General features: G+C 36.3%; 2 protein-coding genes across 2 annotated transcripts; one reads left to right on the top strand and one right to left on the bottom strand.

Annotated features, from left to right (window-relative positions):
* The first annotated feature begins 3,581 nt into the window (after positions 1-3,581).
* Positions 3,582-6,212, top strand: LOC113359718 (basic 7S globulin-like). Its single transcript, XM_026603309.1, has 2 exons — positions 3,582-3,970; positions 5,168-6,212. Exons 1-2 carry the CDS (start codon positions 3,582-3,584, stop codon positions 6,210-6,212), a joined length of 1,434 nt encoding a protein of 477 aa, XP_026459094.1.
* An 8,219-nt stretch (positions 6,213-14,431) lies between these two features.
* LOC113359717 lies at positions 14,432-15,319 on the bottom strand. The gene has a single exon (XM_026603307.1). It carries the CDS (start codon positions 15,317-15,319, stop codon positions 14,432-14,434), a length of 888 nt encoding a protein of 295 aa, XP_026459092.1.
* Positions 15,320-15,567: the final 248 nt, after the last annotated feature.

Genomic DNA, 15,567 nt, shown 5'->3' with positions numbered 1-15,567 from the left:
CAAGGTCATCTGATAAGTGAGAATCGCTAAGAATCTGTCTGAATTGGATGGAATCGGTGTCAGAATCTCGGAGTTGTAAGTAATATGTGGCGTTGTTGATGTAAGATCGAGAACTGACCTTGTTGGAAAATAGTTGTAAGTAATGGTTGTTGTGATTTCTTTAGTTGTTTTTGTTGCTATTGTTATCATGAAATATTTTGTTGTTAAGAAGAAGTTACTTTGTGAAGAAACATACCACAAAACACTTTCATCACAGTGATAACCAAGCAAAATAACGAACCCGATCACAAATCAAGTAAAACCCTAGACTAAACCTGATTATATTTGAACATGAACTGAGTAGTTAAAAAAACAAAACTAACTACTAAAATAGGAACTAAACTAAGAGATTATTATTGTAAGAGAAGTTAAAGCACAGATTTCAATGTTGTTTAATGCTCAGATTCACTCCCAAGGGAGCAGATCAGATCAGCAGAGTCTCAACTGGCGGAAGTTTTCATTGAGGAGAGAGGGAGGAGCGCGAGAGTTTTTGGGAGGATACCGAATTTCGTATAAAATAAATTGATAAATACATTGTTTTATGTGGATTTGGGTACTCTCCCCATTGAACTCTAACGACTATTAGTCGATTTTATAAGACTGTATAGCCTAATAGTATGACCCGGTCACTAGTCAAAAAATCCCATAAAAATCTATGGTAAGGGTTACAACATAAACAAAATTCTGAGAATGACATATGGTGTTAAGGATTCGTCGCGACAAGAAATATATGCTAAGGAAGTCATAAAGATATCAACAAAACATAAGTTCAAATACAGTAATGAAAGAACTCTGTTGCTAGAATATTCTAACTAAGGAAACAAATTTCACTTGGGACCAAAGTAAAGAGCTATTCTAAGCAGTAACAAATTATTTGAGATTAAAGTAAATCACCAATATAGATACTAGTTCACGAACTAACTTCGAACGCAAACAATAGTTGCTTGAACTTTAATAAACCTAACCTTATTTATAATTATAAATAGAGGACTCTCTGCAACTCATATTTCCAATACTTTCATGATGTACTTGTTGTTGTAGGAGCAATCCTCCATAAACTTAGGTTTCCCTGAGAAACATAATTAGGTTACTACTTTCAAAGCTTCACTTTGCATTTATGAAACCCGCTTTGACTATCTTTTCTATGATAGATCTTTGTTATCCAAAATCTTATCATGGTCATCATAGTTCTTGTCTATTTTAAAGGTCTATATCTTCTGTTATACGGTCATTCAAGAACTATTAATCGAGGAATAAGATTGATAGAAAATATGGGGAATTCTTCGTCTCTGACCTTGTTATTGATGGATGATTTATTATATCGCTGATTTTGAAGATCTCAGAACTAATCTTATCATCTCAATTCGGATCAGGGTTGGTTGAAGAAAAAAAATGAGGAGATTGTTGCTGAACTTGCACTAATGAAAGATTGTAACCAACTTTGCATATATCTAGTTACTATATTAGTAAAGTATATGGATGTAATCTAGCTAATATTAGTTTTCAACTAAGAGTAATTTCGGTTTATAAGTTGGAATATGATTGCTATTTGTTAATTTCAAAATAATATTCTTTGCATATCTTTGGAAATTTCTGATACCTTGTCTTCTGCTCAAGCCTTGGTCATAACACTATAAATAGTGGAGCTTGTATTCTTACAAACTTATCCCTTGAACACATTACTTGATTGTTAGTGTGGGAAGCCAACTCATTGATAGAGGAGAGTAATATGATTAGGTGAAAATCTCTTGCGTTGCCTTCGTTTATAGTTTTATTTGGGATCAAAAAGTTTTTACTAGTACCGTTGGTGGGAAACTAAATCGTATTGTTATTCTAATTTAATAGGACAGAAAAATATAATTAATAAATCTATTGTTTACATCGAGCTTCTGCCTAAAAAAAATCGTAGCCAATCAGGCAAACTCTGGAATCAAAAAACAAAGTTTTGGCTGAATTCAACTTCTTTGGATAATAAATCAGCTATGTCATTTGTTTTTCTCGGTACATGCTGACAATATCCTTTTATTAAAAGTCTAAGCAACTCCAATCAATCACAAATCATGATATTAATAGCCAATTCAACAGCTTTTAGAATGCCATTAATGAATCAGGGTTGTTTTTCAGCAAAAAGGTACACAGGAAACATCAGGGATAATTTCTAGGATAATGAAAATCAAAAAAAAATAATATTAAAGATACATATCTACGGGTTCCTCTTTTTGTAGATAGGTCTAAACTAAAGTCTTTTGATAACATTATTGAGAAAATGGAACATAGAGTCAAAAACTGGCTAGCTAAGGTACTTTCTCAGTCAAGCAAGATTGTCCTAGATAAATCAATACTTTCTAGTATGCCTATCTTCAGTATGGGTTGCTTTTTTCTACCAAAAAAATAAGTAAGAGAATCAATGACATACAGAGGGACTTCTGGTGGGGTAATCATACAAATTCTAAAGGAATCCACATCAAGGCCTTTGATTTTATGTAAACCTATCAATCAGGGGGGGCTTAGGATTTAAAGAGGCCAATAAAGTAAACCAAGCAATGATCAACAGGATAGCTTGGAGATTAGTTAGTAGCCCGGATGATTTTTGGGCCAAAATTCTGAAAGGGAAATATTTCAAAAAAAACTGATGCTTTACATTCCAAGACGAAGTCATCGGCATCTTGGATATGGAAATGCATCTTACAAGGTATTGAACACATAAAAAAATATTCTATTTGGTAAGTAGGGAATGGTTTCTCTATAAACATTTGGAATGACAAATAGTTACCAAATAGAGATCAACCACTTGTCAACTATATCACTTACAACTCCGATATAATACTTGTGTCTGATTTGATAAATCATGACACAAAGAAGTTTAATGAACCCTTATTACTTTCTTTTTTCGACAGATCTTTAGTTTCTGAAATTATGAATATTAGATTATATATATCAACTGATGGCAGATTCAAAAAAGATAAACTGAGATGGCTTCTCACCAGAAATGGTGAATTTTCTGTTAAATCGTTGTATGCTAAGCTGCTAAATCCCTTGGGATCAATTTCACCTGAAACTAAAAGCTTTTGGCGAGAATTATGGAGTATGGATACTTCGCAGAGAATTAAATTGTTTACATGGAAGTGTCTGCAGGATACTTTACCAACACGACAAAAATTAGGTTCACATCTGGATGTAGAAACACAGTGCATTTTCTGTCAACAAGTTGTAGAATCAACTTATCACCTTTTTTTTCGAATGTAATTATGCTAAAGCAGTTTGGAACTTAGCCCCAATGGCTATGCCGGGAGTAACTTCTAACTCTACAAATACTTCTTTTTGGAAAATTATAATGAATGGCTAACAGGAGATATTAATTTTATTTCCGTGGAATTAGCTGCAACCAAATGCTGGTTCATTTGGAAAGAGAGATGTCTCAAAGTCTTTGAAAAACAGGAAAGAACACCAGAGCAGCTTGCAACTGACATTTTACGTCACTTTATATATTGGCACCCTCTGAATTCTAGCATTAAACTAGATAAACACAGAAAAATAATGCAATGAACACACATTGGACATTTCCTGGCAGAGACACCATTAAACTAAATTGTGATGCTTCTTGGGTGTCAAAAGATACTAATGCGGGTTTTGGTTTTGTGTTGCGCAATTGGCTAGAACAAGGAATGGGAGTTTTCAGAACGTCAACAGCAGAAGAAGCAGAAGCTTTAGCTCTCCTGCGCACAACAAGATGGGCCATTGAAAACAACTTACAGAATCTGGTCATTGAAGGAGACAATCAAGTAACTATCAACTATTTACAAGGAAATGAGGCATCAGTCCAATGGCAAAGCTTAGCAATATTAGAAGAAGTAAAAATTTCAGCTGCAAAACTAGTTTCTTTTTTGGGATTTGAACATGTAGACAGGCGGGCTAACAAAGCTGCTGACTTGTTAGCAAAAAGGGAAGAAAGGAAGATCTAGCAGACTACTGGTTAAACTACGTACCTATGTTTTTAATTCCTTCAATTGCTTTCGACACTATCAAAGCTCAAAATGTTTGTAACTCAAACTCTGTTGTACTTGCTTCAGTTGGTGTCAATTCTGCAGATTCAGTCGTCGGGGAACAAACCAATCTGATTTGATTCCAAATGAGTCTGAATCAAAGAATTAACCCTCTGCTTTTAGTAAACTACTCTATTTTCAAAAAAAAAAAAAAAAAGATTGCCATTTATGACATTTACTACACCTAGACAATCCTCTTGCAGCTGCAGGTTGATTACTTGAGTCTCTTTAGCCCATTTGATTCTCTGCCCCAGCCTTGCGATACTACTGGAATGAGAACTGCTCAAGGTCTTATTCCAAATAAACTAGGCTAGTGGGGATTTGACTGATAGTTGTTGATAATATAGGTATTTGCAAAGAAGTGGGATACATTCCTAAGCCAAAAAAGCTAAATTCAATCAAAATTTTGTGGAGACATTAAATGATTAAAAAAAATAAACTTTGCTTAATTGGTCATAATCCTTTTTTTCCCAAACAGAAGCTCGACATAGACAACTGATTTTATCAATTAAATGTTCCTTTCCTATTTTCTTTTTAAAAAATGCAGGCAAAGAGATTTGTCGTTACTAAATTAGGATTAGTTATCATTTTTCTTTTTTCTTTCCCATTGTTTAAGATATTTTTACCTACAATTTTGCTTGTAATACCTCATTTTTTCTTTTTTATTGCTCGTCATTTCCTGCTTTTGTTCTTGTAACATCGAGAATTTATTTGTCAAAGGGCTAGAATACAAAGTAAACAGGTGAGATTTGAGGAACGTGCATGTTGCTTTGGAATCGATAATTATCTTCTCTTTGATCATTATGTTCACGACATTAGGTGTTACTGCGTGTTAGGACAGGATTCCTTTGAAACATATGGTAGGCGCCCAACAGTAATGACTTAAGCTGGCACATAATAATATTGCCCACTTCATTTGACCCAATCAATCTTGAACATTGACTGGAAGATTACGTCCTATATAAACCCCGTACCTCCTCACTTCTTCTACATTCCACATTTCCACTCCTGGTTAATACAATCAAGCACAAACAACAAATTCCCATGGCTTCTTATTCTTCCTTTTTCGCATTTCTTTTTCTCAGCTTCTTCTTTCTCTCTGTCTCCAATGCTCAACCTTCTTCATCCTCCAGGCCCGGCGGGCTCTTTTTCTCTGTTTACAGGGATCAATTCACTCTCCAATATGTCACCACGCCACTAGGAAAAGTCCCTAGAAACGTAGTCATCGATATCGGTCGTAAATCCTCTTGGATCTATTCTAGTGCTGGTTGTGCATCTCCGACGATTTCAGCTGTCATAACAGCTCAATCAAACGATTTGAAAAATGGGGAATGGGTCTCAGGTCCAAATGTTACTGCTACTGGGATTTCACTCGGTTGTGAAAAGAATTCTAGTGCCTTACGAGGACTTGCCAAGGGTGTCAGAGGAATTGTCGGTCTCGGACGTTCAAGTTCTTCTTTAACTTCACAATTTTCGGCCGCATTTCGGTTCCCTCAGAAGTTTGCTGTGGAGTTATCTTCTGACACCGGAGGTTCCCTGTACTTCGGGGATGGTCCTTACACTAACCAAAACTTCAGGCAGCAATTAGTCTACACCCCACTGCTCACTAACTCTTTCTTTCCAAGTGACTATTTCGTTGATGTAAGATCAATTGAAATAGATGGTTCAGTTGTCGCAATAAACAAAGGATTATTGTCCATCAACAAGAGTAATGGAGTTGGAGGAACTAAATTCAGCACTCTAGTTCCTTACACTAGAATGGAGACATCAATATTCAAGGCCTTCACAAGTACATATATTAAGGCGGCTAAAGCCAGGGGTATTTCTACGACTGCTCCCATCGCCCCTTTCAGTACATGTTTTAATGCGTCGACGATAGAAAGCAGACCAGATGGGCTTGTTGTGCCATCGATCTCTCTTCGCATGCCTAACAATGTAAATTGGGTTACGAATGGACCAGGTACCACTTTGAAGTTTGTCAAGGATAATGTGTACTGTTTGGCATTTGTAGATGGAGGTGCAAAGCCGGCGACTTCAATTGTTATTGGTGGTCATCAGATGCAGTTTAGTATTATAGAATTCGATAATGCAAGATCAAGATTAGGGTTCAGTCCACCGATTCAAGTTTGATCAAGTTGCAGATTTGTTGCAAACTTCAATGGGAAGGGATCATGTCCCCATCATTTCTCTTTCTAATTATTTTTATCCATATCTATTCAATGAGACATAAATAAAATCTTTTCTTATTAGCCTTTTTAGCCCTACAATCTTGGCCATGTGTCCGGGTTTACCAAAGTTATAGCAGTTATCTTTGATAGTGTTCTTAGGCTGAGGGTAGTGGGGGAGGGAAGGTAGGGGTTGCACGGTAACGCCACGTCACCTTGGAGTAAGATCTAAGTGTAGTGGTGAGGGAGGGAATTAGGATATGGGTGAGGAAGTAATCCTCGCCCAAGAGAGTTTTAATTATATAAAACACTAAATGTGGGGCCTAAATCTGATATTAATATATTAAATTAGCTTTTTATTATAATAAAAGAATAAGAGAGGATTCAATCCTTGTTTTTCTTCTTTTTCTGGCATAGATTCAATCCTCGCCTATTTTGAAATCCCCACTCACCTTCCCTGCTATCGAGCAGAGAGAACTGGGATTCAGATTTTAAAAACTTTACACCACGATTTTCTTTCTCTATCATTCCCTCTAATTCATCCGCTACACTCACCACCCTTAGGTTTAAGTTGGTTACCTCTGAAGTTGCGACGTTTGTTACGTTTACTACCATTTTTGCAGCATTATCATCTAGGATATTAGCTTTGTTGGACATGTATTTGCTCAACAACAGGCTCTTGTTCTTGCAGCAGAGTAGTTTCTCAACTTGAATCTTTTTCCCCAGTTCTATCATGGTGATTTCATGAGTCTTATGTCGCAACCTTCTTTTGTACTCAGTCTACGAAGGTGGAAGTTTTTCAATAACTGCAGACACTTGGAAAGGTTCATCAATAACCATACCTTCAACAAGAATTTCATTGAAGATTAACTGAAGTTCCATGAATTGATCAACCACAATTTTTTCATCATTCATTTTGTATTCAAGGAACCTAGTCACCAAGAATTTCTTGCTTCCAGCAGCTTCAACAAGATGTTTTTCTTCCAAAGCTTCGCATAAATCAAAAGCAGAAAAATCCTCTTTTGCGTTATAAAAATTATACAGTGAATCATCCAAGCAGTTAAGTATATGATTTTTACACATATAGTTTTTCTTGGTCCATCTATCTTGTTCATATTCGTAACCACGTCTATGAAGCCTTGACGAGGGTTTTTCGAAAGCAACTTTGTTTAGTCTTTGGACTTTGAGAAAAAATAACATTTTCGATTGCCAACGCTAAAAATCTTTCCGCAAAACTTAGCAGGTTTGTCAATGGTATTTTTTCCTATTGTTGTTACAGAAAAAAGAGTAGTAATATTGTCTTTAGATTGTTGGTTCTAGTAACAACAATTGTAAATAACTGAAAAGTAAAATTTATCTCAACCCAAATCTTGACGAGTGGATGCAGCAACAACAATTGTAGCAGAAGTTAATAGAGGCGTGTATTGAAGATACGTTGTCCTAAAGACAATATCGCATGCTACTCCTCTAAGCAGAGTGATGCTATGGCCATTAGCGAGTTGCCTCCAGGATATAACTATTATTGGTATTTCTCAATGTAACACACAAGGAAAATACCCTAAGAGCTTGGCAGTGGTACAAAACAATGAACTCGAATGGTTTAGATTAGCAAAAGAGTTAACAGGAGAACATTGTAAATTGGAGAAAAAGAAGAAGTTGTTTCTGAGTTGTAATATCATTTTCAACTCTTCCTTTTATAGTGTTTCAAAAGATTTGACAAACGTGAGAATCTCTGTACATGGGGCTATTAATTGGATACCGAATTCTGATAGCCGTTACCGATAATCCGAGTTCCTATAAGTAATTTTTCCGACATAATGGTAATCGAAAGTCGGTAACGGAATTTTATCCGTAATTATTTTCTTAGCGAAAGGTAATGGTTGAGGCACATACCGGTTGGTTAACTACCGATACCAATAGTATATAAGGTAATCGGATGCGGTAACGAAATTTTATCGGTGATTATTGTCTTGCAACTTACAAGTTATGAAAACTCACATTACAGTACAAGGATGCAATTGTTTTTGAATTTCTTCGTGTTTTTTTTTCTTTTTGCAAGAACATGTAACTAAGCAAATTTGGAACATTTGTATGTGTTTACTTTGTGTTTGGCATGGATTTTGAACCGAATTCTTATTTTGAACTTAATTTGGGTCTGAAAAACAGGTATTTATCGGTAATTTCACCGATATCTGATAACCATAACGAAATAGTATCGTCTAGGACTTTGAGAATTCCACCAGAAATTTTCGGTATCGGAATTCCGATAAAAATTATTTGTAATGGGATCGGCTGAGCCAGTTATCATTTCGATAGGTTCCGTTGACAGCCCTATCTTTCCATTTTGTCGTACGCATGGGAAGTTTTATTCCATTATTTATAACGTTCAAATCTTTTGAAACACTATAAAAGGAAGAGTTGAAACTGATTTTGAAACGCAGAAACAAAACAACTTCTTCTTTTTCTTCGTTTTACAATATTCTCATGTTGACTGTTTTGTTACTGTAAGCCATTCGAGTTCATTATTTTGTACCACTGCCAAGCTCTTAGGGTATTTTCCTTGTTTGCTACATCGAGAAATACCAACAATAGTTGTATCCTTGAGGCAACTCGCTAATGGCTATAGCATCACTCAGCTTAGAGGAGTATCAGGCGATATTATCTTTAGGACAGTGTATCTTCAATAAATACCTCAATTAACTTCTGCTACAATTGTTGTTGCTGCATCCACCCGTCAAGCTTTGGGTTGAGATAAGTTTTACTTTTCAGTTATTTACAATTGTTGTTACTAGTACCAACAATCTAAAGACGATATTACTACTCTATTTTCTGTGACAACAATGGAAAAAAATACTGTTGACAAACCTGCTAAGTTTTGTGGTAAGATTTTTAGCGTTGGCAATCGAAAATGTTATTTTTTATTCAAAGGCCAAAGACTAGACAAAGTTGCTTTCGAAAAACCCTCGTCAAGGCTTCATAGACGTGGTTACGAATATGAACAGGATATATGGACTAGGAAAAACTATATGTTTAAAAATCATGTACTTAACTGCTTGGATGATTCACTGTATAATTTTTACAACGCAAAAGAGGATTTTTCTGCTTTTGATTTATGCGAAGCTTTGGAAGAAAAATATCTTGTTGAAGCTGCTGGAAGAAAGAAATTCTTGGTGGCTAGGTTCCTTGAATACAAAATTAATGATGAAAAACTTGTGGTTTATCAATTCATGGAACTTCAGTTAATCTTCAATGAAATTCTTGTTGAAGGTATGGTTATTGATGAAGTTTTCCAGGTGTCTGCAGTTATTGAAAAACTTCCACCTTCGTGGACTGAGCACAAAAGGAGGTTGCGACATAAGACTCATGAAATCACAATGGTAGAACTGGTAAAAAAGATTCAAGTTGAAGAACTACTCTGATGCAAGAACAAGAACCTGTTGGTGAGCAAATACATGTCCAACAAAGCTCATATCCTAGATGATAATGTTGCATCATAGAAAGGCCATGATGGAAAATCTGAATCTAACAAAAATGGTAATAAATGTAACAAACGTCGCAACTTCAGAGATAATTAACTTAAACCTAAGGGTGGTGTCTCTAAGAACACTATCAAAGGTAACTGCTATAACTTTGGTAAACCAGGACACATGGCCCAAGATTGTAGGGCTAAAAAGACTAAAAATGATCCAAAACCGAAAAATAAAGCAAACCTAGTAGATGAATCTGGATATTATACTGGCTTGGTGTCTGAAGTCAACCATGTCTCTAATGTGACCAATGTGAGAGACTCGTGGTTAGATTCTGGAGCCACCATGCATGTCTGCAAGTTCATAAATGGTTTATCATCCTATGTCAAAGTAGGATACGATGAGAAATTGTTTATGGGAAACTCTTCCACCGCGAAAGTGGTGAAAAAAGGCAAGGTTGAATTGAAGCTAACTTCAGGAGAAACTCTCGCATTGAATGATGTGTATCACGTCCCGGACATATGCAAGAATCTTATCTCAGAGATCATCTTACTTTGGAAAAGGTTTTAAATTTGTTGATGAGTCTAACAGTGTTGTAATCTCTAAAGATGGTGTCTTTGTAGGAAAGGGTTATGTCACTGAAAACATGATTAAGCTTAGTGTACTTGCTTTGAACATGAATAATAATGTATATTCTTCTGCTTATATTTTTGACTCCTCATATGTTTGGTATGATAGACTAGGACATGTTAATTTCAAATCTATCGAAAGACTTGCTAGTTTAGGTTACATTCCTAAAATAAACATTGACAAAGGTCATAAATGTGAAATTTGTGTTGAATCTAAATATACAAAAAGGTTGAACATAGTACAATTCCTTCAAAACTAATTCACTCAGATTTAGGAGATTTGGAATCAACACCAACTAGAGGTGGTAAAAAATGGTACATCACTTTTATAGATGATTACTCATGATACTGTCAGGTTTATCTTCTTAGAAGTAAAGATGAGGCTTTAGAGGCTTTTAATTATATAAACTTGAAGTAGAAAACCAAAAAGGTGCTACAATTAAAACTCTCAGGTCAGACCATGGCGGTGAGTATGTAATACCTATAGGATAATTTTGTACACTTAATGGCATCATTCATGAAACTATTGCACCTTCTTCACCTGAGTCGAATGGCATAGCCGAAATTAAAATCCAACCACTCGTAGATATCATGAACGTTATATTGACTAGTTCAGGGTTACCTTCGAACTTGTGTGTGTGGGGGGGGGGGGGGGGGGGGGGGGAGCAATTCTCTCTGCATACTATATCTTGAACCGGGTTCCATTTAAGAAATCTGACAAAACTCCATAGGAATTATGGAAAGGAATACAACCTTCATATGCATACTTTAAAGTATGGGGGTTCTTGGCCAAGGTGGCCATTCCGCCTTTCAAGAGAACCAAAATAGGACCTAAAATTGTGGATTATGTTTTCTTAGGTTATGTTGAGCATACTAGTGCACATAGGTTCATAGTCATCGGTTCTTACCTTAATAACATTGGTATGAACACTATAATGGAGTCTAGAGATGCAGTGTTTTTTGAACACATATTTCCTTTGAGGTCTGGACCTAGCAAAAGGGTCCACGATGATCTCCCAGATGTTCCCTCTACTAGCCATCCCCCGTCTCTAGAGGCTGAGACCGAACCTAGAAAAAGTAAGATAGTTAGAACCGAGACAATTTTTGTTCCCGACTTTGTGACTCTTGCGGTAGATTCTGAACCCCAAACCTATAAGGAAGCTATGACTTCTCCGGAATCCCCCTTCTGGGAAAAAGCTTTGATAAATGAGTGGAAGTCCATTCAACAAAACGGAACTTAAGAGATTGTTGACTTACCTTTTGGTAGTAAGGCCATAGGTTGTAAATGGGTTTTCAAAAGGAAGCTTGGAACAAATGGAACTATAGAGAAATACAAAGCTAGGTTGGTAGCTAAAGGCTTATAGACAAAAGGAAGGATTATATTTGTTTGATACATATTCACCTGTCACTAGAATCACTTATATTAGGATGTTGATTGTTATCGCTTCTATTTATGATTTTCTTACACATCAGATGGATGTTAAAACTGCATTGTTATATGGTGAATTGAACGAAGAAATTTATATAGACCAACCTGAAGGTTTTGTTGTAAAAGGTTATGAAAACAAAGTATGGTTTGAAACAAGCACCTAAACAGTGGCATGAAACATTTGATCATGTAATGATATCTAGTGCTTTTAAAGTCAACAAATCGTGAACGCTATATTGACTAGTTCAGGGTTACCTTCGAACTTGTGTGTGTGGGGGGGTGGGGGGGTGGGGGTGGAGGGGGAGAAATTCTCTCTGCATACTATATCTTGAACCGGGTTCCATTTAAGAAATCTGACAAAACTCCATAGGAGTTATGGAAAGGAAGACAACCTTCATATGCATACTTTGAAGTATGGGGGTGCTTGGCCAAGGTGGCCATTCCGCATTTCAAGAGAACCAAAATAGGACCTAAAATTGTGGATTATGTTTTCTTAGGTTATCTTGAGCATAGTAGTGCACATAGGTTCATAGTCATCGGTTCTTACCTTAATCTGACAAATGTGTTTACATTAAAACCGTGGATAATGCTCATGTGATTGTATGCTTGTATGTTAATGATATGCTCATATTAGGCAGTAACATTGTTATTATTAATACCACTAAAAGCATGCTTAATGAAAACTTTGACATGAAAGAATAGAGCCTGCTGATGTAATCTTAGTGATGAAAATCAGAAAGACGTCTGATGGATATAGTCTTAGTCAATCTCATTATGTTGAAACTGTACTTAAGAAATTTAATCATACAAATGCTAAACCTGTCTCTAGTCCTTATGATCCCACTTGTAACTTGAAAGAGAACAAGGGTGAGGGAATTTGTCAACTTGAGTATTCCCACGTAATTGGCAGTCTTATGTATTTGATGAACTGTACAAGACTTGATATTGCTTACAGTGTGAGTATATTGAGCAGGTACACTTGCAACCTTGGGCAGGATCACTGGAATGATCTCAACAGAGTTCTATGCTACTTGAAGTATCCTGCTGTGCTGGAAGGGTATTGTGATGCCAACTGGATATCAGACTCAGATGAGTCCAAATCCACTAATGGGTACATCTTCACACTTGGAGGTGCGTCTGTATCTTGGAAGTCTTCCAAACATACATGTATAGCTCAACCCACTATAGAGTCTGAGTTTATAGCCTTGGATAAAGCTGGAGAGGAATCTGAATGGATATGAGCTTTGTTGGAAGGGATTCCACTCTGGCCCAAGCCAGTGTCTTTGACCGCGATCCGCCATGACAGTCAAGTTGCTATTGTTTGTGCAGGGAACAGTGTATACAACGGATTGCAGATCCTTTGACGAAAGATTTATCTAGAGAGGTAGTTAGATCCACATCGAGGGGAATGGGACTTAAGCTCATAGAATTAATCACCATGAAGGATAATCAACCTTGTGAATGGAAATTCCAAGATCAAGGTTCAATGAGACAACTAATTCATGGTGATATCGATACAAACACTATCTTTGTCCCTCCCTATGGTGTAATTGTGTGGTAGTGCAACCTACATGAGAGGATGATCTGTTGAGATCTTAATGGGTTCCATAGTTTTGTTTAAAGCGGGGTGTGGCAGGACACTCATGATGGACCCAACTATACGGATGTTGTGGGACCGCTTCCTATGGTAATTTGAGATGATTCTCCAGAGATATTCATCAAACCAGGATTTAGCCCACGGCCAAAATGAGCTCAACCGCAAGAGCTGGGAAGCTTTCGTTTGAGTCATCAAGTGTGATTGTTATTTCTGAATTGTATTCACTGTTGATGTTCAAGACATTGTGTTCACCGTTACAACAAGCAGTTCCGGTAACTTCTCACTAAGTTAAGGTTCAATCTTTGGACACCTTAGCCTAATTTTGATGTCTTCTGTTTTCTCGTGTTTTATCGATATGTTTTATCATTCATGTGGGGTTAGAAAAAAAAGTTTTTGTTTTATACTTCTTACAATTTTCTCTTCAAGAGGCGCTCATTTTTGTTGTATCGAGGGCGCGATCAATGAAGTTTTTTGCCAAAACAGTCAGGTGTGAACGTATAACAAAGTGAATAGTAATAAATTCAGTGGATGCAAAAGTATTAAGTTTATATTGTTAGGAGATCAACGTCATCAGCTTCCAACGATGGTGCATCGCATGGTAAGTTCTGAGGCTTCCACTGTTAATACTCACGCCAATCCCTCAGCGCACTAACTCCTGGCCACTGCTCCGCATATAGATTTCTCAGAACCCTGTCAGAAAAATCATAAGTTGTTAGAACATGAGATAAAAATAAATAGTTGTGAAGTAGTCTACACCTATAATTAACCTAGCATTTTTAGGGGTGTCCCAAAAGGAATTAGGGGCCAACAACAAAAACAAAAAAGCTCACCCAAACCTAAGTTGAATTCACCCTTTATCTTTTTTTTCGTAATGACAAAATTGCCCTTCAATAATCGGGGGTTAAATAGGAATTCGGTAGTTAGTCTATATTTAGTTAGTGTTACGAGAATTATTTGAGGTTTTTTTTTTTTTTTACATTTCCGAATTTTGGTGCTAACATAATCGATAGTAAATTGTGTTAATTTAACCTTTTTTTTTTTTGAAGCTGGAAATTTCATTGATTAAATGTCATAGATTACATGATTAGCATCCTCATTTAGTTGAAATAAGATGTCATCAGGGATGGACAGAATCCATACACTACTTAAGCAAGAAACTCTAGCTAATTTTGCTAATCTATCTGCAACCTTATTTTTTTCCTTTGGTACATAAATGCATTCCCAGGAAACATTATTCTTAAGAATTCTTTTAATATCTAAGATTAAAAAGCGAATTCTCCAATATGCATTGAATTCTTCGTTGTTTATTGCATCAGCAACCAATTGAGAGTCCATTTCAAAAACTACCTTATCTAGCCTCATATCGTCTGCCCATTGTATAGCTTCTCGTAATCCCTTGCACTCCACTTGCTCTGGACTCAGAGCTGATTCTAGGAAGATACATTTGGAGCCCCTGTGAGTACCTGCAAAATCACGTAATATTAGACCAAACCCACCTGTTTTTAAAGAGTAATTAAAAGAACCATCTACATTAATTTTATGAATTCCTATAGGAGGAGGACTCCAATGCAGATTTAATCTATTTTGTTTAAGAATGGGAGGTGTAGAGGTTTCTTGTTTTGTCTTCAAGAGCTCTATTTCTTTTTTACTTCGATGAATGATTGTGTCTGGAGTTATCTTCCACCCTTTGAACACATTATCACACCGTGCAGACCATATACACCATGCAGTTATTGCTATTTTGCAAAGATGATCCTCCTGTATCTGATTTGAAAAAAGCACGTCAAACCAGTTGCATAACCATTCTACTAAGTTTGCATCAGCTTGAATATGGATTCCTAAGACTGCAAACCAGACTGCTTTAGAGAGATTGCAATGAAGAATGCAGTGTGAAGAATTTTCCAGAGTTTGAGCACAGAAAGGGCAACCATAATCACCGTTTTGAATCATATAAGTTAGTTTATCTCTGGTTTTTAGAATGTCTTTAAGACATTTTCAGATAAACTGAGCTATCCTTGGCAGAATAGGTAGCTTCCATAACTTCTTGAAAATAGCTTTCATCCTTTGTCCAATTGTAGGATTCACATTTTTCTCTTGAAACATCTTATTATATGCTGATTTAACTGAGAAGTTTCCATTTCTCTCCAAAGTCCAGACCAATTTATCTTCATACTGAGAATGAATTGTGATGTTAAGAA

Source organism: Papaver somniferum, chromosome 3 (assembly GCF_003573695.1).
Source record: "Papaver somniferum cultivar HN1 chromosome 3, ASM357369v1, whole genome shotgun sequence".
Lineage (NCBI taxonomy): Eukaryota > Viridiplantae > Streptophyta > Magnoliopsida > Ranunculales > Papaveraceae > Papaver > Papaver somniferum.
Note: the sequence above shows the minus strand (reverse complement) of the source record. Positions and strands in the feature narration are given on the sequence as shown.